Source organism: Naegleria gruberi (genome assembly GCF_000004985.1).
Source record: "Naegleria gruberi genomic scaffold NAEGRscaffold_31, whole genome shotgun sequence".
NCBI lineage: Eukaryota > Heterolobosea > Eutetramitea > Acrasida > Naegleriidae > Naegleria > Naegleria gruberi.
Window position 1 is genome coordinate 362,279 of NW_003163296.1, and position 23,266 is coordinate 385,544.

The 23,266-nt window shown below is 34.2% G+C and overlaps 8 protein-coding genes across 9 annotated transcripts; 6 read left to right on the top strand and 2 right to left on the bottom strand.

Annotated features, from left to right (window-relative positions):
• Positions 1-233: 233 nt before the first annotated feature.
• NAEGRDRAFT_68964 (uncharacterized protein) lies at positions 234-2,262 on the top strand (the record flags this gene model as incomplete). The annotated part of the gene is made up of 3 exons (XM_002675857.1): positions 234-279; positions 355-688; positions 741-2,262. The coding sequence occupies 3 exons, from the start codon at positions 234-236 to the stop codon at positions 2,260-2,262; spliced, it is 1,902 nt and encodes a 633-aa protein (XP_002675903.1).
• Positions 2,263-2,397: 135 nt separating this feature from the next.
• On the top strand, positions 2,398-3,548 carry NAEGRDRAFT_80171 (GCN5-related N-acetyltransferase; the record flags this gene model as incomplete). Its single annotated transcript, XM_002675858.1, has 1 exon — positions 2,398-3,548. The coding sequence occupies one exon, from the start codon at positions 2,398-2,400 to the stop codon at positions 3,481-3,483; it is 1,086 nt and encodes a 361-aa protein (XP_002675904.1). The 3' UTR covers positions 3,484-3,548.
• An 816-nt stretch (positions 3,549-4,364) lies between these two features.
• Positions 4,365-7,546, bottom strand: AM13 (uncharacterized protein; the record flags this gene model as incomplete). 2 transcript variants are annotated; one of them, XM_002675945.1, is made up of 2 exons in its annotated part: positions 4,365-6,950; positions 7,016-7,546. In XM_002675945.1, the coding sequence occupies 2 exons, from the start codon at positions 7,544-7,546 to the stop codon at positions 4,365-4,367; spliced, it is 3,117 nt and encodes a 1,038-aa protein (XP_002675991.1). The 2 variants fall into 2 exon arrangements, with proteins under 2 accessions (XP_002675991.1, XP_002675990.1); XM_002675944.1 differs by having other exon boundaries at positions 7,016-7,249.
• Positions 7,547-7,960: 414 nt separating this feature from the next.
• On the top strand, positions 7,961-8,389 carry NAEGRDRAFT_68967 (uncharacterized protein; the record flags this gene model as incomplete). Its single annotated transcript, XM_002675859.1, has 1 exon — positions 7,961-8,389. One exon carries the CDS (start codon positions 7,961-7,963, stop codon positions 8,387-8,389), a length of 429 nt encoding a protein of 142 aa, XP_002675905.1.
• A 451-nt stretch (positions 8,390-8,840) lies between these two features.
• On the top strand, positions 8,841-11,291 carry NAEGRDRAFT_80172 (ubiquitin carboxyl-terminal peptidase). Its single transcript, XM_002675860.1, has one exon. It carries the CDS (start codon positions 9,057-9,059, stop codon positions 11,214-11,216), a length of 2,160 nt encoding a protein of 719 aa, XP_002675906.1. The 5' UTR covers positions 8,841-9,056; the 3' UTR covers positions 11,217-11,291.
• A 558-nt stretch (positions 11,292-11,849) lies between these two features.
• On the top strand, positions 11,850-12,932 carry NAEGRDRAFT_68969 (uncharacterized protein; the record flags this gene model as incomplete). Its single annotated transcript, XM_002675861.1, has 1 exon — positions 11,850-12,932. The coding sequence occupies one exon, from the start codon at positions 11,850-11,852 to the stop codon at positions 12,930-12,932; it is 1,083 nt and encodes a 360-aa protein (XP_002675907.1).
• A 101-nt stretch (positions 12,933-13,033) lies between these two features.
• Positions 13,034-16,633, bottom strand: NAEGRDRAFT_68970 (uncharacterized protein; the record flags this gene model as incomplete). The annotated part of the gene is made up of 4 exons (XM_002675946.1): positions 13,034-13,959; positions 14,016-14,440; positions 14,484-16,207; positions 16,472-16,633. 4 exons carry the CDS (start codon positions 16,631-16,633, stop codon positions 13,034-13,036), a joined length of 3,237 nt encoding a protein of 1,078 aa, XP_002675992.1.
• A 725-nt stretch (positions 16,634-17,358) lies between these two features.
• NAEGRDRAFT_60727 (rab family small GTPase) lies at positions 17,359-23,150 on the top strand (the record flags this gene model as incomplete). Its single annotated transcript, XM_002675862.1, has 5 exons — positions 17,359-17,386; positions 17,517-17,676; positions 17,773-18,070; positions 19,826-19,829; positions 23,071-23,150. 5 exons carry the CDS (start codon positions 17,359-17,361, stop codon positions 23,148-23,150), a joined length of 570 nt encoding a protein of 189 aa, XP_002675908.1.
• Positions 23,151-23,266: the final 116 nt, after the last annotated feature.

Below are 23,266 nucleotides of genomic sequence, written 5' to 3' on the forward strand. Positions count from 1 at the left end.
CATATCTGCTGCATCAAATAGGGCTTGTTGATGATATAAAGAAAATGAAATTATATTCTTTTCATCAAGGAAAGACCTTATTTACAACCTTCTTATTTATTGTACTACTTTTAATTGTGATGATGATCAATTGGGTAGAGGCCATTACTTGTCCTAATGGTGTTGATAATATAAATATACAAACAAATTGGGTGATGCAGGCACAGTATGGTGCCTTTCAAGCAGCTGTTGAGATGGGATTTTATGATAATGAATGTTTGAATGTTGTTATCAAATTGGGTATGTTGTCATGTGTATTGTACTATTAACCTTGTTGTTACTGATCTGGTGTTGGTATCTTCTCTTATAAAATAGGTGGACCTAATGCTGATCCAATAGCAGTAATTAAAAGTGGTGAAGCTCAATTGGGAGTTTTCCTATATTCGAGAGTTTTGGTCAATAGAGAGCTGGGCTTAGATTTTGTAAATATTTTCCAACATTATTCGAGAGGTGGATTGACAATGGTTTCGAGGACAGAATCAGGGATTTCCTCTTTTCCACAGTTTAAGGGGAAGAATATTGGTTATTGGGTTGGTAATGATTACTCCTTATTAGCAACCATTAAGAAACATGGAATGGATCCAAAAACAGAAATGAGCTTGAGATTGCAATCTTTCTCAATTTTACCATTGTTGGAACAACCTGAAAGGTAGGTGTCTTTTAACTTGGATTTGTTGTTTTATTAATGCTAAACTATTAAGATATGATGTTATTATGGCAATGGGATATGATCAATTGGGAAATCTTTTGATGACTGCAAAGAAAGATTCAAATGGAAAATCAACTGAAGAATTGTATTCGATTGGAAGAGATTTAAATATCTTGGATTTCAATGCAGAACAGACTGCCATGTTGGAAGATTGTATTGTGATGAACAAGGCATGGTATGACACTAATCCAATCAAAAATAAGGACATTCTAGTTCGTTTCTTGAAAGCCACTATTAAGGGATTGATTACATGTAGAGATTATGAAACAAAATGTTTCAATTTAATGCCAGATAAGAGTGCACATCAAGTTTGGTCAGTGAGAGAAGTCAACAAATTAATTTGGCCTGCCAATTTAAATGGAATTGGTTCATTGAATGTTTCTCGTATCAATCAAACAATTGATATTGCTTACAAATTTGGAGTTATTAAATCGTTAGCTCCAGCCAATGGATCCTACGATTCTCAATTTGTGGACGAAGCTCTTAAGCACTTCAAAACAGGACTAGCCGATGGAACAGTCTTGAATACCTATTCTGATTTAGTAGCACCAAATTATGGTCCAACCTCACACGAATTTTGCTATGATCTAACAACTGAAACAGTTTTTATTTGTAATGGAAAAGTTAACTATTCAAATGTTATCATCGCTGTCATTGTTTCAGTTTTAGGATGTGCCCTACTGGTTGCTGCAATTATTGGTGCCTGTGCATTCATTGTTTGGAGAAGGCACGTGGCAAGAAGGAACAGAATTCTCGTCTATGCACCAACAGAAAAGGATGAATCATTCCCAATTGTTTTCACTGATATTCAACAATCAACAAAATTATGGAATGCAGCTCCTGATGATATGAAAATTGCTCTCGAGCTTCACAATCAACTACTAAGAAAATTGCTTGCAGAGTACGAGGGATATGAATGTAAATCACAAGGAGATGGATTGATGGTCGCATTCAGAGATCCAATCAATGCTTTGAAATGGATGTTGAGAAGTCAGGTGGAATTGATGAAATTAGATTGGCCAGAACATTTAATGGATCAAGAACATGCAAAATTCGAAGTTGACAATGTTGGTAAAATGATATTCAGAGGATTGAGAGTGAGAATGGGAGGTGGAATGTGTAAACCAGATGTCAAAAAAGATTCCATGGATAAAGTTGACTATTTCGGCAATGATGTGAATCAAGCTGCAAGAGTTGGAAGTATTGCAGTGGGTGGCCAAATTGTCATTCACGAGAATTTATATCACGAAATCATGACAAGACTTTCTGAGCTAATATTCAGAGGTGAAACCAAGTCACCTGTCGTTAACTTCCTTGGGCCATACTGTCTTAAAGGAATTGAAGGTGTGCATGTCTTGTATGATATTCTACCAGCTAGCATTCAAAACAGAAAGACATTATTCCCAACTGAATGTGATGAAGCTAAGGGAACATTGTGGAAACCAAGTGACTCGGATGGAAATACTCCACAACAATTAGTCGATCAATTAGAAAGCAAACGATTTGAAAAATAAACATTTTCCAAAATGCACCCAATTTTCATCATTATTTTCAAAGATCTTTTCTACTGCTTAATCAAAATTGAATTTCACTCAAATTCTTAAAATAACATTGGAAAATCCAAATTGCTTTCAAAAAAACAAAAAAAAATGTCCCAATTATCGATTAGAACTACATCCTATCATTTGCCAAATCTAAATGATGATGAGCAATCATTTAAATTACAATTATTTTCAAGTGCAGAACAATTCTGGGATTACACCTCTTCCTATCTGATGGAATTTCCAGCAGAGAATAATCTCGTGTTGGGAATTATAAAATCTTGCATTGAAACTCCGAATCGATTTTCTTCCGATAAGAGGTTCTTGATGAGTATTGAAGATTTGGAGGGAAATATTCAGATGGTAATTGTGTGGACTATTCCATTCTTGATTCTGACAAGTTATTCGAAAGAGATGGAGAAGAGAAGGGTAATATTGAAGAGTTTGATTGGATTCTTTTTGAGAAATGATTACGAAACTTTGAGAATTGAAGGAGAATTTAAAGCAGTAGAAGAAATGATTTCGACTTATGGAAGGAAATGTAATGGAATTTTATCAGATGATGAAGAATCTGAATGGTTTATTCAAGAATATTGTAAAGAAAGAGAACTGCTTTATCCTAATCAAAAATTGAATGTTATTCGAAATATTGGAATGACAACCTATCGATTGAGTTTGCAAGATTTAACACCTCTTAAAAGAGATTATCAAGATTTAGAATTTCACATTCTAGATTTACACGAAACTAATCGTGTAGAGGAATATCTTGATAGATTACAGGAATTTTACAAAACTGTCTTTCCAGAAAAGGAACAAAACAGTAGAGAATATATCATGGAGTTTATTCTTAGTAGAACTGCTTCCCGCCAAAATGCTTACTATTGCATTCGAAAGGAAAATCCATCCAAAATGATTGCCATCAGTATGGCCAATCCACTTCCTCAATCAGCCAGAGTTTCATGTGTAATGAGTATTCCAGACGAAAGAGGAAAGGGAATTGGAAGTTACATTGTGCATCAAATGGCCAAAGATTTACTTGTTGAAAAACCCAAATTGACTGGAGAGCCATGTCAATGTTTGTTCTTGTTTGCTGACTTGTCCAATCCATCGGCAATTCATTTGTATGAAGGAGCAGGATTTAAGGGTGTTAGAAATGTGTGCGAATTGGAAATTAAATATCAGGATGAGGAATAATTTATTCCTTATCTGTTATTCCTAAAATTAAATAAATTGGTTTTGAAACTGTTTGATTATTGGTTATTGTAAATTCACACAAGATTAATTTATCCCACATGGTCCTATTGAAGAAATGTTTCAAATCCTTGTTTGGTTGATTTCTATTGATCCAACGAGTCCAATTTCCTTCTAGTTCTGTTTCCAAATCACTTTCCAATAAGGAATCCATCATGTACAAGTCAATCATGTGAGCTTGTTCTAATTTGACAAGAGAATCCTTATTTCCAACACGATTGACAATAAATTTCTTCATTGAGTCAATGCTCTCACGTGCCCAATCGAGAGCAAGTGAATTCTCAGCCCTTTCCACATATGCTCCACCAAATATTGACCATTCAGTTAGTACCTCTACAAATGCCTCTTCACTCATTGCTTTTCTATAGATTATTTGCTCGATTTCTTCCTCCTCTTGTGGCTTCTTCAACAGACTCCTCTCTAAATGTTTCTCAATCATTGGATGTTTGTTAAATAAAAGAGATAACAATCCGAGTGGCAATTCAACTCTTTCCTGTTCATTATCATATAGACAAATAAAGGCCTCTCCATTCGACTGCTCAATAGCATGATTAAAAAACCCTAGACAAGGTTTAATCAAAGATGTTTCCAAATCAAATCCATCGACCTTTTCCTTGAATGTTAAATTAAAATTCCTTCTTTTAGTATTATTTAACAGTGATGATGAATATCGACTCATCAAGAAGGATGACGCCGATTTTAATTTCCTTCCGTATGATGGGAGAATTTGCTGTGATGATTTCCAACAGTATTGTGTGAACATTTTTTTCAATTTTGAAAATTAAAAATTGTTAAATATTATTTAAAATAATATTATTAATACATTAATAGTTTACAGCAGGTTTTGTTCTAGGTTCGTAATCTAAGGAGAGCTTGTAAAGTTTGTCTTCGTCCATATTGTGAATATTCTTGAGTCTTTCTTGTAGCTCTGGAACATTTTGGAGGGAGTATGGAGTTTGTTGATAGGTTTGGATGTCTCTGATGAGCATGGCAAGTTTTCTTCTCTTGATGAAATTAATCTTATCATTGAGAACGTTTGGATTACCATCTTCGATAAATGTCAAATCAGTGAGAAAGACTCCAATGTATGGTATACATGGTGGTTTAACATAGAGAATGGCATGTCTGATAGCTCTAAAGTTATTGTCACCACTAATGATGGCCAGTAATTCTTCATGATCTCTTCTACTTTCGCTCTTGAGTGCTTCCCATGTCTTTTTAAGTCTGTGAACTGCAGAATTTTGTAAACCACTGACAATTTCAAAAACAGCATTGAAATTATTCAATTTTCTACACTCTTCAGCAATTTGAATCATCTTGGTGAGGATTGTCTTTCTTTCTTTAAGACTTGGTTCGCTCAAAATCTTGGTTGCAACCCATCTACTGACACGATTGAACCAAGTAATCATTTGGAAGATGTTATAGGCCTTTTCCTCTCTTGACTCCTTATTCCATGATTGATTCAAACATTCCTTTGGTCTAATTGATTTAAACATGTTATATTCAATGAGAGTTATTTGTCTAGCAATTTCAGCACTTGGCCATTCTAGAATATCAAACTTGGTCAAATCATCCTTTCCTGGTCTATATTTTTTAGGAAACTTGACAGCTGTCTCAATCTTTACGAAAACCTCGACATTGTTTGTGGTAAGAGATTGTTGTCTCTTAATAGAATTCAATAATTGGGTAGCAAAGTGTTTTCCTTGAGTATTTTCCATAACGGTACTCAATTTTTTAACCTTTTCTAATAATTCGGCATCATTTTCAAAGTCATGATAGTGATTTTCAAGCCAGAATTTGATTACTTGGGTAACTCTGAGTCTGACTTGTTGTAAAACTTCTTCTTGCCACTTGGCAAACTCATTCTTTGTAATGGTTTTTGGATTTGGTGGAGGGAGATTATATCTGGAAAAAAGTCTATCCATCAAGTCATGTGGACTTGTGAAAGATCGGTAAGTGAGCAAGAAGGCATACAAATAGGCATTATCATAATTTTTGTAAAAAGTTACACGTTCAATGAGCTTGTCCAAGGTTGCACACTTGATTTCCATGGCTTGATCAGATTCTTCATCTGTAGATTCCATCCACATGATATTTTCTGGTGAATCCTCTTCATATTTTTGATTGGTTTGAGTAAAGTCATAGTCGTAGTAGTCTTTTGGATCCTTTTCTTTTTGGCTTTCTTCCTTTGGAATTTGAGTGACACTCATGCTCATGGCATTTGATGCTGGTTTGGAAAATTGAGCTTGGAATTTAACAAAATTGAAAATAAAGAATTGGAAATCCAAATCAAAGTGATGTTTCAAAATTTTTGATTCTTCTTCGGATGTTACAATAAAACGAATATCTAACAATGTAGATGAAAGACGATTCTCAATGCAATGTTCAAATGTTGATCTGAAAAAACATCTGGCAGCTGCCACCCATTGACTCTTCAAAAGACCGTATTGTGGAACAATCTTTTGGCCATTATGAGCTAAAAATGGTGCAAATGCAATAGATTGACATTCGAGAGTATCAACACATTCCAAAGCATTTCTTACAGCATTACTAAGGGAGTGATAAAATTTGGTTTTGGTCAACTCGTTAGAATCCAAATTCACGCCATCCAAATCAGTGGAATTCTTTGATGGAATAACATGTAAAGATGAGCTGCCAGTAAAGAGATGGATCAAATGACATTGTCCATTAGTACGATTTGGCATTGAGAAAGTACTGCAAAAGACTTCTCCCTCATTGAGTCCACGGGAGGCCTTTTCTTTTTGAATATATTCCTTACATTGTTGAATAATATCCTTGGAAAAGGTTTCAGTTGCATATTTGGCAGCACCATTAGCCTCTCCTTCACAACTCAATTTAGAGTCATTACCAACAACAAATCCTTGAACAAGCTCAGAAAACAAGTCATCCATTTGAATGAGTGATACTCTGGCACCTTTAGTTACTCTCTTTCCATTGGATGATGACTGTTGAGATTTGTTGAAAATTGGATTGACAGGATATTCAATGATCAGTTTGCCGTTTGTTGTCTTATCCTTTTCTCTGATTGATTGTACTGTTGTTGTTGCTGCTGTTGTGGAAGATGAAGAAGAAACACTATCCACAGATAAATTTGATGATTTCTTCTCAATTGTATTTGTGAGGGATGAAGATGAATTGGTCTTGTTGAGAATTAGAGGAGATTCCTTTCTGAATACTGATGGAAGTCTCTTCTTTCTTTCTCTTGCATTTACCAATAACTTGTCAACATCCAAATGATCATTAACAGTCGATGAATCATTCGAGGATAGATCATCATTTGAAGCAGTCAATCCAGGAAGTTTGAAACTTGATCCACTCGAAAGTGTTGTACTCGATTCAGAATCTGTATCTTCTTCAGTATCACTGGAAACTAGTGTCTCTTCGTTTTTCTGTTAAGAGAGAATTTTTTAACACATTGTTATTAAAATTGAAATAGGATGTTTTTTTAACTAACCTTTGTTTTTCCTAATTGAGAAATGTTATGTTCCTGTATTTTCTCATACTTTTTCACAAGTGAATCAATTTTAGAATCGTGATGGGAAAGTTGTGTATTCTTTGGATTTGATTTGACAAGTTTTTGAAGTTGTTGATTCTCTTGTTCTAACAACTGATTTTTGTATTCTAATTGTTGCTTCTCCTTTGTCACGATAAATAATTGTGTTTGTAAAATGTTAATTTTCTCGACCATTTCCTGAACTGACATTTGACTTCCAGATGTTATTGTTTTTAAATTGTTACTTGGTTTTGAAGTCAGAATTGATTCTGCTGATCCTGATGCCGATGTAGCATTATTTGTTGTTGTCTTTGGTCCACTGATTTTAAAACTTTGTGAAGTTGTTGGTGTTTGATTATTACCTCCCGTTAATGTTTTAAAGAATGTTGATTTGAGTGAAGAAGATATGGAAGGAGAGGTTGATGATGATGTGGTTGGTATGGGAGAGTTGTTGGAGGACGAAGGAGAAGGCTGTGTTGGCCGAAATGACATTTTTTGATGATTTTTAAAACTTGACAGGTGTTAATTAAATGACATAAAACGAGTGAGGATAGAGGGCTCAATAAATCATAAGCTTTTCGACCGAATCATTTCAAGTAACTACAATGCCGCCAACTCTTTGATTGACTGGAACGTAGTTACGGTAAGCAATGATTCGTTAAACAAAATCTTTAAAGAGTTTTACAAAGATCAAATGCAAAGGCAGGTTTAAAAAACTGTAATTGTCATCAAGGTTTGCCTCATCACAATTCCGACCAAATATCAACCCAAGTCAATTGTCATTCTACCATAAAACCTTTTCCGATCGTGATTGATTATTATTATTAAAATACAAAAAAAATGTCTGATCTGTTTTCTTTAACAAAATCATCCTCATTAATACAACCATCGTCATCGGGAAGGAAAATGTTCAAAGCCTCTCTGTTAGCCTTCATGATGATTGTTGCTCTTTTTTGTTTGATAATTTTTACCGCCAATTCTGTAAATTCACAAGAAGAAAAAAGTAGCACAACACCTTCTGCTGCTGGCAATGTAAAAAGTGGTATTGTTGTGGAGGAAATTGGTGAGAGTCCATTGTTGAAGGAGAAACCAGTCGGAACACCTAATGTTGCTTCTGTTGATGGAAAATCGACAGATATTCCAGTCTTGGGAGAGGATGAAGATGATGATTTTGAGGATTATGATCCTGATGATTTTGCAGTTTTGGGTAATGAATGGTTGTTGAAGGAAATTAAGGAAATTGAGGAACAAATTCAAACAGTTTCATCAGATGATGAAGATGTGGGAGATGTTACTGCTAAATCACCTGAAGCTAATGCTACACAATCTATTTAATTGGAATTAATTGGTTCTATTGATAAATAATTATTGTAAAAATGTAATACTAATTATTAAATTAAAATTTAAATTACAAATTTAATCTTTTTATGAGATGCTTCTTTTGATTCACAATACAAAAAGATGATAAAGATAATAGCATGACATCATCGTTCTCTCTTGTATTCATGAACATGTTGTAATTGAACATAAGAAGCCATTCCACTCTTCAATTTCGAATACAATCCTTCAACCAAAATATTTTTCACACATTAGCCATCTCTCAGCTACCCTTGCAGCAGGATATTCATTTAAAAATAGATATCTTTACCTGCTCGGAATGCAAGGAAAAAGTCTATTGTAATAAATTATTGCAAGTCATCACCCAAGCATAAATGAGCAGCTGAAGAAGGTTCTTGTGGTGTGAAAACACAACATTCGCGTTGAAGCGCCCAAAAATAAGTTGGAGAAAAAATCAACAAACAACGCTAGCGCAATTTCCTTCAAGCCACAAACAAGCAGCAAAGCTCGCATTTGACTCTCGTTTTTTTATTGAACAAGTCATCATCATCATTTTGTGGTCATTGGCAAAGAATTTGAAGAAGATTGAAACCTCCTATAATCCATCATCATCTAAATCATCATCATTAATTTCTCTCCCCTTTTTTAAAACTAAATAACAACAATGAGCGAAAACTTTTGGGAACAACGTAAACTCGAAATTGAGCAAACTAGGCAAGCTGAACTCGAAAAGAAGGCTGCTGAACAAAAGGAAAAGAAGAAGAGTCAAGTAGTAGAAAAAACTGAAAAGAAGAAGGAAAAGCAACCAAAGAAGGTTGAACAACAAAAGGAACAAACCCAACAACAACCAAACGGTGCTGCTGCTGCTTCTGAACAAAAAGAAAAGAAAAAGAAGAACTTTAAAAAGAACAAGGAAGCCTCTCAACCATCAACTTCCCAACCAGCCACTACTGAAGCTTCTGCTCAAGATGATTTCCAAACTGTAGAAAGAAAGACTGGTGGAAGAAGACAATTCCGTGGTGCTAACAAGAGAAGTAACAATAAGAAGAAGGAAAATGGCGAAAAGAAGAAGGAAAATAAGGAAAATAAGGAACAACAACCAAAGAAGGAAGAAAAGACAACAACTGAACAAGGACAACAACAAGTTGTTGTTCAACCTGTTCAAATTAAGGTCTTTTCTACCACTGAATCAACACCTGTTCAAGGTTCTGACTCTTGGGTTTCTCTCTTGAGAGGTAATCAACCAGAAAGTACCTCCACTACTCAACAACAACAACCAACTTCTAATGGTGCTGCTACTTCTACCAAGAAGAGTAAGCCAAAATCCGAAAAGAAGACTGTTGTTGCCAAGCCAGTTACTGCTGAAAAGACAACAACTGAAGCAAAGAACAAGCCACAAAAGAATTATGAATCCGGAAAGAACTTGTTGAGATCAACTGAAGTTGAAGTTGATCAAGCATTGTTGGACGAAGTTGGTGTTTTTATTCAACCAAGAGGAATGACCAATATTAACAATTCTTGTTATATGAATGCTGTTTTGCAAACTTTGGTCTCCCTTCCACAATTCTATCATGTAATGAAGAGACTCGGAAAGATTTCTCTCGACAATGAAGAATATCCACTTACCAACAAGTTTGTCCGTTTGGTTAACGAATATCAAACCATGAAGACTCACCGTCCACAAAGTGGAAAGGAAGGTGAAAAGAAAGATAGAAAATACTTTATCAATGCTTCTACTGAACATTTAGTTCCAAGTTATATTGTTGATTATATTCAACAATCATCAACCAACTTGGAAGATGCCTTCCTCTTGGGTACTCAACATGATGCTCACGAATTCTTGAATCACATCTTGCAAAGACTTCACGAAGAATTGAAGAAGACTGAAGCTACTTTGGGTAGAAAGTCTCCTTCTGCTTCAAAGAAGAAGAGCAATAAGAAGCAAGAAGCAACTTCTGAACAAGCAGAACAACCATCCACTGAAACTACCAGTGAAGAATGGAAGGAAGTTGGAAAGAAGAATAAGGCCAATCCAATGCGTGAACATGAAATGGGTGATAGCAGTGTTATTGCTCGTACTTTCGCTGGTAAGATGAAGAGCTTTGTTCAAAAGCAAGGTGAAAGCAAGGGAAGTTCTGTTGTTGAACCATTCTTTAGCTTGCATTTGCCAATCAAGGATGAAAACATCAAGGGTGTTAAATTCGCCTTGAGAGAAATGACCAAGGAAGAAAATGTTAGTGATAAGAATGCCAAGTCTTCTATTTATCAACTTCCAAAGGTTCTCCTCTTACATTTGAGAAGATTCGACTTTTCTTCAACTGAAGGAGTTCAAAAGATTTCTAAGCGTATTAGATTTGATTATGAATTGAATATTGACGAAAAGGTTGTTCCAAACGTCAAGGCCATTTCTGGAAGACCAAGTTTGAAATATAGACTTGCTAGTGTCATTTGTCATCATGGAAAGGATGCTACTAGTGGACATTATAGTACTTATATTCAACATGGATGCGGAAAGTGGATTCATATTGATGATACTAAGGTAACTGTTGTTAGTTTGCAACATGTTCTAGATCAACAAGCTTACATTTTGACCTATGTTCAAGATGATAACCAAGAACACTATAAATTATACTCGGAAGGAAGCTCATCGTCTCCTTTGTTCAGTGAATCAAGTGAACAAAATGGTGAAAAGAAGAAGGACCACAAGAAGAAGGATAAGAAGGACAAGAAGGAAAAGAAATCTAAACCTGCCACAACTACTACCACTACTACTACTACCCCAACTACTACCGAGACAAAGACAGAAGCTAAGACCGATGTGTAGAGTTCTCATTTTGTACAAATACTACTATTATAATTCCCTACTTTATTTATAAAAACAATTTTGATTCTTTTTAAATGTATCTTATCACTACCAATAATATGATGTTATCCAAAAAAAGATATTAGCATGTTGATAAAGGAAAGTTAGGGTCATTGTCCTTGTGTTTCAGATTTTATGATTATGAATGGCTACGGCCATATCACGATGAATGCACCTCATCCCGTCCGATTTGAGAAGTTAAGCATCGTCGAGCCACATCAGTACTGAGGTTGGAGACAACTTGGGAACCTGTGGTGCTGTAGTCTTTTATCTTTTTACCAATATATTCTCTCTAAAGAATAAAAAAAAAGCAGAAGAAGCAGAGAGCAATGTATTGACCATGTTTTCTGTTGTTTTTTTAACCTTTATTAACCCGTTATTTGTCTTTATTTGGACAATTCAAAACTTGGAATTCTTCACTGGTGAATTTGTTGAACTTTTTCATCCAATTTTTTACTTAATGCTTATAAAGAACTCACTTTGTCAATAAAGAATTAATGATAAGCAATTTTAAATTTTTCTGCAATTTTCCATCACAATTATTGTAAACAAAGTTCATCTCCTGTTGTAAACTCATTAAAAAAATAGCTCAACATGGTCTTTTTTCGCATGCCACAATATCTCAAGCAACCGACAAGGGAAGAGCGAACACCCATCAAGGCTAAAAAAGAAGGACGTTCACCACTCCAATTATCTAGTCCCACTTCATTATTCGAAAGTAATGGAGAGTTGTATATTGTGGATAATTCTCAAGGAAAGGTTTATAAAACACTCCGAAATGGTCATGTAGTTGTGATTGCTGGAGGAGGAATGGAAACTAAAGATGGGAAGCCAGCACACGAGTCGAAATTGGAGGGACCTTTCGGGATTTGTATTTCGAAAGGAAATGAAGTGTTTATTAGTGAAAGAGAAGGAAATCGTATTAGAAAGATTGATAGATTTGGAAATATTTATACTGTGGCAGGAACTGGTGAGGCAGGTGATAATGAAGATGGAAATGCATTGGAATGTAAACTAAACGAACCTTGTGGAATAATAATTAATGAACTAGATCAAATAATTTTTGCTGATAAAGAAAATGGAAAGATTAGAATGATACAATCGGATGGAAATATCAAGACATTACTATCGGAAACATATTACATTACTAATTTATGTCAAGATGAAAGTGGAATCATTTACTTTGCCACCAGATCAACAATTTCCAAACTATTCCCGAATGGAAATGTCGAAACATGCGAAAGAAAGTTACAGAAACAAACTCCTGGCAAGATTTATCCATTCACTGATCTGCAATCTCATACACCATTCGATATCAAAATTAGAAATGGAATTGTACATTATTCAGAAAGATTATTCTTGAGAAATTTTGATCCCATGAATGGAAATGATAATGTTCTAGCTAAATTGGATGCTGTTCAAAAACCATTAACGAAAAAGATTCACAAGAAGAATTTTGTGGCAATTTGTCCGTCCAATGATGGAACTGTCTACATGTCAGATGATATGAGAGGAACTATTTGGAGACAAGGTCCACAACCTCATGTACTTAAAGAATTGATGGTAAAATGTGAAATACCTTTCAATTTTAAAGATTATCCACATATTGGACCTAGAAAGAGGATTGTAGAGAGATGTGAGAAATTTTCTGATGTTGTAATTTCATTTTCTAATTGAATTAATATTTATTCGAAATGGAATTGAGAAACGATAAGGAAATTATTATCAAAGAATTTCAGTTGGAGATGAATCTGATTAAATAAAAGAAATATAATATATTAATTAATTTTCTCAATGATCGTGTCAGTGCTGTAACTTGCCAATTCTAAATTACTTTCCTTATCTTTCATAGTTCTCTTCAATTTTCTAGATTTCATTTTCAATTTCTGATAATAATCAGGCCAAACCATATTCTTAAAACCTGTCAAGGCAATATCAATTCCCAAACAAGTGACAGTACACAACAAGAGAATTAACCAGAATTTAGGAGATCTCATTGCCTCAAACCAAACACTTGTCATACTTGATTGAATTATTGTGAAAATTACAACGAAAATAACAAATGACAAGATTGAAAATATCATTCCAGCATGATGAATAATTGTCAAATGCTCCATTTCAATATAACACTTGAGAGTAATGACAACAAACACGCAGGTATACAATAAGGCACACATTGCCCAAATTCCATCCGATTGACCATTTGTTAGTAATCCTGGCTCAGCTGCATAGGTACAGAAAAAGAAAATGATTGTTCCATGTAGGAATGCTCCAAATACCCATTTTGAAAAGGTATACCAATTGAAAATGTTATCAGTTTTCAATTTTCTATAAAGAATAGGTCCAGTTTCTGAATCTTCCAAATAACTTTCATCAATATCCTTTTCGAATAATCCAAAAACAATTGGGTTGACCAAAGTAAATACATAATTTTGAAATGTCAAGACCAATGATTCAATATTCAATTGTCCAGAGCACAAATTATAAAAGAAATAAATGGTCATCAAGCTAGACACTACATTACTCTTATAGAATGAATATTGAATAAAGACAGCTGATCTCTTATATGAATATCTTCCATGAACTGCCAGTAATCGTTTCAACATGTGGAATTTAGGAATGGCATAGTCAGACGATTGTTTTGCAAGAGTTCCTTCTTTTCCTATAATACCTACACCTACTTGAGATTTCAAAATCATTGGAACTGAAATAATTGTAATGTTGTTTTGTAAAATTGTTGAAAAATGTGAAAAAACTTACCATCGTTGGCACCATCACCAATAGCGAGACAATTCTTTTTCAATTTGTGTCTTGCCAATTCGACAATTCTTGATTTTTGCTTTGGAGTTGATCTGAAACAAATGACAGTTTTGCATTTTTGTAATAATTTGACAAGTAATGAAACAGTGTCAGGTTTTTCACATATATGTAAGAAATGGCCTTCTACTGCGAGTTCTACATTATCCCTTGATTCAGTTTCTTGTAAAATTTCGGAAAGTTTCGAATGAATATTTTCCTCTTTAACACTGGAAGAATCTAAAAGTATTAAATCAGATTCCTTTTCGATGAGTTTTGAACATCTTGCAATGTGTAAAGCAGATTCTTTGGCATCTCCTGTCAACATCCAAATCTTTAAACCAGCTTCTGTGAAAAATTTGACAGTTTCTGGAACCAATTGTTGTAAACTATTAAAAATATTACAAAAAATTGTAAACGTGCATTACTTACACATCTTCAATACCAGTTACTCCACAAGGTAATAAACCAACTTCCATTTCCTTTTCCAATCTTTGAGACAATTCCAATTGTTCATCATGATTCAAACTCTTTGTTTTCAAAGCATGATAATCTTCCATCCACTGTTTCAATTGATCATTTCCCACAAATTTAAAAGCAAACACCAAGGATCTTAAACCATCTTTAGAAAATTCCATAACTCTATCTTCCATTAATTGTCTATTTTCCTTGGCTGATTCTTCCATGAAAGGATAAACGAAAGAATCTGCTCCCTTAGTAAGACACAACACAATGTCACTTTCACCATTCGAATTGTGAATGGTTGAAGTGGCTGATTGAATGATGGGATAGTCGTTGAGGAAATCTTTTGGAATTTTGAAGAGAACTGACATTCTCTTTCTCTCTGGTGTAAATTCCAATTCTGCCAATCTTTCGAATGTGTATTCCTTTTCGAATAGGGAGAGAATTGTCTTTTTGTCTGAGAAATACTTGAGAATGAAACCGTAATTGGAAATTCCTTGAACCAGAGCTACTTCATCTGATGATTCTCCATCATAGGTTTCCCTTTCTTTCGACTTTCGAATAGTTACATTGTGACACAGTGAAATGTTCAACATGAGCATTAATTTAGTCAGGGAATCTCTCGATTGTTGGCCATTTCTAATCGATTCCTCAATACTTGAATCACAATTAAACGAAGAATGTCCAACAGCCCAAATCTTTTTCAATTTCATTTCATTTTCAGTCAATGTTCCAGTCTTGTCTGTCAAAATCAATTCAATTCTTGCCAAATCAGAATGCAAATCACTCGAAATTGCAGCAGACGAAACAAATTTCTCCTCTCCAGTATGAACATCCATCATTCTATGAACTAGCTCATTATCTGCTGAAATGAACCTCGCTTGAATAATCTTTAAAAATTCCAAAACAACAAACAATGAAGCAGGCACGTAAACATTCAAAGCTGCAATATAAACTAAAATCGAGTGAACCACCCATAATCCATCAGAAATTCCCATTGGTTTCAATTTACCCAAATAGGCAACATTTTTCGAATAAGTAAATTCATAGTATGCATTCAATATTACTAAAATGGAAATAATGACTGTCATGAAAATGAAAAGGACAACAGTAAAGAAATTTCCCATCAAATTAACGTGAGAAAATTTGACTTTTGGATTTGGAACATTTCTTGCAACTTTTGTATCTTTTCCTGCATAGATTACAATTCCATAAATATGTGGAGATTTGAGTTTTGCTCCTTTTAGTAGTAAATTTTGATGATTAATACCAAATTCATTATTTTCACCTTCTAAACAAACACTTCCTTTGAATTTGTAAAGATTGTGATCTGGCATTTGACATTTAATCCATCCTTTCAAATCTTTTAACATGTCAATATTATTAAATTTAGATAAACTATGAGGAGAATATCTACTTTTCAATGCAGATTCACCATCCAAATTAGCTGTTTCAATATTACAACTTCCATCCTCAAAATTAGACGAAACTAACAGCAAATCAGCTGGAAATTCTTCATCTTCCTCAATTTTCACCAAATCTCCAACTTTAACATGTTTCGTATAAATTTCTACAAAGTCCAAATATTGAGTAATTGAATTCCCATCCTGTTTAAGAGATCTACTCTTCAGAACGAGAACTTTCTTGTGATTTACTTTTCGATCTTTGAGATAACGAAAGAAATCTTCACCTCCCTCTCTTACAATATTTACAACAAGGATGATGATGATTGGGATTTGTGCTAGGATTGGACTTGAAGGCCAAACTCCTGGAATCCAAGCAATGATGGCGATGAAAAGAAAATAAAGGTTTCCGATTTTTTTCATTTGTTGAAATAAGTTTAGGATTAGAAAATTCCACCAAGTATACTATCGGAAAGGTCAGTTTCAGAATGTTTCATCAGATGAGTTGAAATTTAAAGATAAACTCCGATTCGCTCGCGAGTAGATGAAACATACCTTTGTAGTACTCAAATAATTCGTAGACGAAAATTGACGAAACGGAAGGAAACCCCACTTTTTAATTCTTCTCTTCTTATTGGTTTGCCAATCATTGATCGATACAACATAGGGATAATTATCTTGTTGCTGGTGATCAAAACTAATGGGTTTCTCTTGCATTTTTTTATCTGAAAGGTTTCACCTGAAGTTGACAGTGTAGAAACTTCCAACTGGTTAAAAGCTGTTCATATAAGAGATGTTTCCTTATAAATCAAATTATTGTCAAATCGTACGTAATCCGACTTTCGTCTCTGTTATTGGAAAGTAAATGAGTTTTTGTAATTGACATTCGTTTACAGTTATTGGAAACTTACTTTACACAAAATAGTTATCCAGTTTAATGCCAGGCATTCATATCTAACTCCCACCATTTACTAACTATCCAATTCAAAGTTTAAATGATTTTAAATAAAAAATAAATTAATTAAAAATGTAATTGTACAATTTTTATATTTACAGTTCAATTCTTTGTAAATAGAGATTCATCTTAGTAAGCCATTTAGTTGACCTATTCTTTCCACTGTTCGTCAAATTTCCGAACCAAATAAGGACTCCTAACCAAATGCATCTCATCAATATTCAAAAAAATTCAAAAAAATTCAAATCTTTCGCGAATCACACAACAAACATTCTGATTCAGATCGGCTTGCCTCCTCTCTGCGTATCTGTAGTGTTGTTCTTCAAGCTTCTTTTTGTTTTTGGTGTAAATTGATTCCGAGAATTTTTGTGTGAGAATACAACACGAGAATATTTTGTTATTGCTCTTGTTTATTGTGTTCCTTTTTATTGTTAAAGTTGTAGTGGTAGTAGAGTAGTAGAATATATAGAGGGTATTGTTATTGAGAATGTCGGATTGTGATTTTTTGTATAAAGGTAGGAAGAAGTAATTTTAGAAATATTAATATTTAATAATTATTTGATGATTGTGATGATGAATGTATAATGATGAAATAATATTTGATGATGATAATTTTAATAATGTGTGGTGGTGAATGATGAATAGTGGTTGTATTGGGTGATTCGGGTGTTGGAAAATCGAATTTAATTATCAGATTTACAAAGAATATTTTCAATACACAACCAAAACCAACGATAGGTGTAGAATTTGCATCAAAATCAATCTCGTATGATGGTGCTACGATCAAGGGACAAATATGGGACACGTATGTTGTTGATAATTTATATGAATTTAGTTGAATTTACAAAATATTAATAATTTAATAATGATTGAATATATGTGTTTATTATCATGATTCAAGTGCTGGACAAGAGAGATTTCATGCTGTATCTGTTCAGTATCATCGTGGAGCTCATGGAGCATTGATGGTTTATGATATTACCAATAAGGAATCATTTGAACATTTGGAAAAGTGGTTTAATGAAATTAGTAAACAAGGAGAGGAAGGATGTATCTATATTGTAATCGGAAATAAGTGTGACTTGGCAGGTCAGAGACAAGTCACTGAAGAGGAAGGTAAAATTTTTGCAGAAAAGAGAAATCTACTATTTATGGAAACATCAGCATTGGACTCGACAAATGTGGAGGAAGCATTCTCAGTGCTGTTGAAGAATATTTATCATACTAGAAAGCAAGCCAAACGAAATATTGAGGATGATGATATTTCAGAACCTATTCGAGTACCACTCCCATCTCAACCATCCATATCTCAGGATGATTTGGGATCGAGTTATAAAGTCAGTTTGGATGTGTCACATCAACATCGTGCGCAGATGACAGCTACACATCAAACAACTAGAACCAATAATTCAACATGTTGTAAATAATTTTTTTAATTTATGAAATCAAAATAGATATTTAAGGAAAATAAATATCAATTGTACAATCCCAAAAGAATTTGCCATGGTTGAAAATATATATTATTTGAATTAGTTGATTGAACAAATGACCTAATTTGTACTTTGGAAAAGAGATTTATTAACACCAAATCATTTGAACGAGCAAGATGACAATGCAATAGAATGAAAGATGGGTTGCATTTGCAGATGCTAACTTGAAACTTCCCTGAGGAGTGGTAATGTTTGAATTTTGAACCTTTACAGATTGACTTGGTTTTGGGCCAGGTTTTGGAGAAGGTTTAGGAGAAGGACTTGAAGATTGTTGAGGAATTGGAGAAGGTTTAGGGGAAGGTTGTGGAGAAGGAACAGGTACCATTGAAGAACAGTTGAGTCCTGTGAAACCTGCAAAACAAGTGCAAGTATCTGGTTTGGAACAATTTCCATGTCCAGAACAAACCAAGCTGTCACTTTCAGTCTTACCGTAACAAACAACTTGTTCACACTCTTTACCTGTATAACCAACATTACAAGTGCATTGATCATGGCCACTACAGCTTCCTCTTCCACCACATACAGAAATAGAGTTTGAGGGTATACTAAAGCAGGTAGTCAATGAACAATCTACACCAAACCAATTTTCAGGGCAAGAAACTGATTTATGCTCACAGTTACTGCCATAATAACCATCTTTACATGTACAATTATTAAATGAAGAACAAGTTCCATTACCTGAGCATACATTTGAGTTAACTTTTGATATACCATAACAATCATACATTTCACAATTGGATCCATAATATCCAATTTCACAAGTACAATTGTTTGGAGAAGCACATTTTCCTTTTCCAGAACAAACAGTATTATTCATAAAATGTACTCCATAACAATTAAATTGATTGCAACTGCTTCCAAAATATTCATCAATGCAAGAACAGTTATTTGGAGATGGACACGATCCATGTGATGAACATACATTAGTGTCTGTTTTTGATACTCCATAACAATTGAAATTTTCACAATTATTACCAAAATAATCTTGTTGACAGGTGCAATTATTCAAAGAAGAGCAAACACCATTACCTGAACACACATTAGAGTTGGATTTTGCAAAACCATTACAATCATACATTTCACAATTGCTGCCATAGTAACCTTGTTGACAGGTGCAGTTATTGGATGAAACACAAGTTCCATGACTTGAACAAACACTTGAATTCAATTTAGAAATATTATCACAATCATATATTTCACAATTACTGCCATAGTAACCTTGTTGGCAAGTACAATTATTGAATGAAGAACAAACTCCATGAGCTGAGCATACATTTGAGTTAACTTTTGATATACCATAACAATCATACATTTCACAATTGGATCCATAATATCCAATTTCACATGTACAATTATTTGGAGAAGCACATTTTCCTTTTCCAGAACACACAGAAGCATTACTAAACTTAACATTGAAACACTTGAAATCTTCACAATTAATTCCAAAATATTCATCAATGCAAGAACAGTTATTTGGAGATAGACATGATCCATGTGATGAACATACATTAGTGTCTGTTTTTGATACTCCATAACAATTGAAAATTTCACAATTATTACCATAATAATCTTGTTGACAGGTGCAATTATCGAATGAAGTGCAAACACCATGACCTGAACATGTATTTGAGTTGTTTTTGGATAAGCCATAACAATTATACATTTCACAATTGGATCCATAATAACCAATTTCACAAGTGCAATTATTTGGAGAAGCACATTTTCCTTTTCCAGAACACACAGAAGCATTACTAAACTTAACATTGAAACACTTGAACTCTTCACAATCATTACCAAAATAGCCTTCAAAACAAGAGCAATTATTTGGAGAGTTGCAAGTACCATGAGAAGAACACACCATTGTGTTTTTAGAACTAATACCGTTACAGACCACGTCTTGACAATACGAACCAGAGTATCCAGCATTACAAGTGCAGTTATTCATACCAACACAAGCTCCTACCGATGAACATACTGTGCTAGAGTTGAAAGGAATAGAGTTACAATAAAAGTATTGACAAGTTTCACCATAATAACCACTTGCACAAGAACAATTATTTGGAGATGCACAACTTCCATGGGATGAGCAAACGTTTGATTGATTATTCAATAAACCATAGCAATAAAACTCCCCACAATTTGGACCAAAGTAATTGGTAGAGCACCAAGGAGTTAGGGTTCTAATCAGATTCATATCATTAATATAAATTTCACCAGTTGAACTAATGGCAACTCCAGTAGGATTAATTAATCTAACACTTGTTGCAAAACCATCACTAATGAAATTAGTGGATCCTATAATTCCATTTCCTGCAATCGTTGAAATAATACCAGTTGTTGTTATTCTACGAATTACATAATTGGAAGTATCAGCAATATAAACTTCTCCACTTGAACTAATGGCAATTCCATTTGGATAATTTAATTGAGCACTTGTTGCCAAACCACCATCACCACTATATCCAGAAAGTCCAGTTCCTGCAATTGTGGTGATATTTCCATCTGTTGTGATTTTACGAATTCTATTGTTAATTCTATCAGCAATATAAACTTCTCCACTTGAACTAATGGCAATTCCAGTAGGACTATTTAAATGAGCACTTGTTGCCAAACCACCATCGCCACCATATGCTGCAAGTCCAGTTCCTGCAATTGTTGAAATAATACCACCTGTTGAGATTTTACGAATTCTATGATTGTTGGTGTCAGCAATATAAATTTCACCATTTGCAGAAAACTCAAAAGTAGTAGCAGAAATATAAGCTGCAGTTGCAGCTATTCCGTCGCCTATACCACCAACTACAGTAAAAATGTTTCCTGATGTAATTTTACGAATTCTATGATTGTTACTATCGGCAATATAAATATCACTAGTTGAGCTAATGGCAACTCCAGTAGGAAAATATATCTTGGCACTTGTTGCCAAACCACCATCGCCACCATATGTAACAACTCCAGTTCCTGCAACGGTTGAAATAATACCAGATGTAGTAATTTTACGAATTCTATGATTGGCTCTATCGGCAACATAAATTTCACCAGTTGAACTAATGGCAACTCCAGAGGGAGTGTTTAACTTGGCACTTGTTGCCAAGCCACCATCACCACTATATCCATTAGTTCCAGTTCCTGCAATTGTTGAAATAATACCAGCTGTGGAAATTTTACGAATTCTATGATTACCATAATCAGCAATATAAATTTCGCCAGTGGAACCAATGGCAATTCCAGTAGGAACGCTTAGTTTTGCACTTGTTGCCAAGCCACCATCACCACTATATCCATAAGTTCCAGTTCCTGCAATTGTTGAAATAATACCAGATGTTGTTACTTTACGAATCACATTATTGTTAGTATCAACAATATACATCTCACCAGTTGAACTAATTGCAATTCCAGAGGGAGTGTTTAATTGAGAACTGGTTGCCAAACCACCGTCACCATTATAACCAGAAAAAGTATTACCGTTTCCTGCAATTCTAGTAGTAAAAGATGTTACCATGTCTAGGTAATTATTACTATAAAGCACATATAATACATTGTTGTAATATTTGGCAAATGTTGGGTTGTTGAATGATTGTACAACAGTTGTAGTACCAATTACGCCAGCAATAGTAGAAAGTGTTTTGGTGGAAAGGTCTATTTGTCTTACTTGATTAGTAGAATCCGCGAAAACAAGATATCCATTACTAAGGGTAGGGGAATTCATTGGTGAAATTATAGCCTTGGAAGCAGGAATATTATTACCAAAAGAAGATGTTCCAGCAAAAGTTGAAATAATACCAGATGTTGTCACTTTACGAATTCTACTATTGTCAGTATCAACAATATATACTTCATCACTTGAACTGATTGCAATTCCATATGGATTGCTTAATTGAGCACTTGTTGCCAAACCACCATCACCATTGTATCCATCTCCATTCCTGCAAAAGTTGAAATAATACCAGATGTTGTCACTTTACGAATCACATTATTGTAAGTATCAGCAATATAAATTTCATCACTTGAACTGATTGCAATTCCATACGGATTGTATAATTGAGCACTTGTTGCCAAATCCCATCACCATCATATCCTGCATTTCCAGTTCCTGCAAAAGTTGAAATAATACCAGATGTTGTCACTTTACGAATTATATTATTGTTAGTATCAGCAATATACATTTCACCACTTGAACTGATTGCAATTCCATAAGGATTATATAATGAAGCACTTGTTGCCAAACCACCATCACCACATATCCTGCATTTCCATTCCTGCAACAGTTGAGATAATACCAGATGTTGTTACTTTACGAATTCTCTGATTGTAAGTGTCAGCAATATAAATTTCATCACTTGAACTGATTGCAATTCCAAAAGGATGATCTAATGAAGCACTTGTTGCCAAACCATCATCACCATCATATCCTGCACTTCCAGTTCCTGCAAAAGTAGAAATAATACCAGATGTTGTTACTTTACGAATTACATTATTGTTAGTATCAGCAATATACATATCACCAATTGAACTGATTGCAATTCCATAAGGACTATATAGTGAAGCACTTATTGCCAAACCACCATCACCTACATATCCAACATTACCATTTCCTGCAACAGTTGAAATGGTTGAAATATTTCCATATGTTGTCACTTTACGAATTCTCTGATTACCAGTATCAACAATATAAATTTCACCACTTGGACTGATTGCAACTCCATAAGGACCATATAACGGAGCACTTGCTGGTGCTAATCCATCACCAATTAAAGAACCACCACCTGCAATAGCGGTGATATTATAAAAGGGTTGGCTTTGTGCATGCGTGATAACAGCGAGAAAGCAGCAGAACACAAATGTACCTAGTAATGTTATTAATTTCATTTTTTTTGGCAAATAACAGCATTGTGTCACGTCAGT

What these genes read in the sequence shown, in the direction of transcription:
- NAEGRDRAFT_80172 (XM_002675860.1), top strand. Translation starts at nt 9,057, where the DNA reads ATGAGCGAAAACTTTTGGGAACAACGTAAACTCGAAATTGAGCAAACT.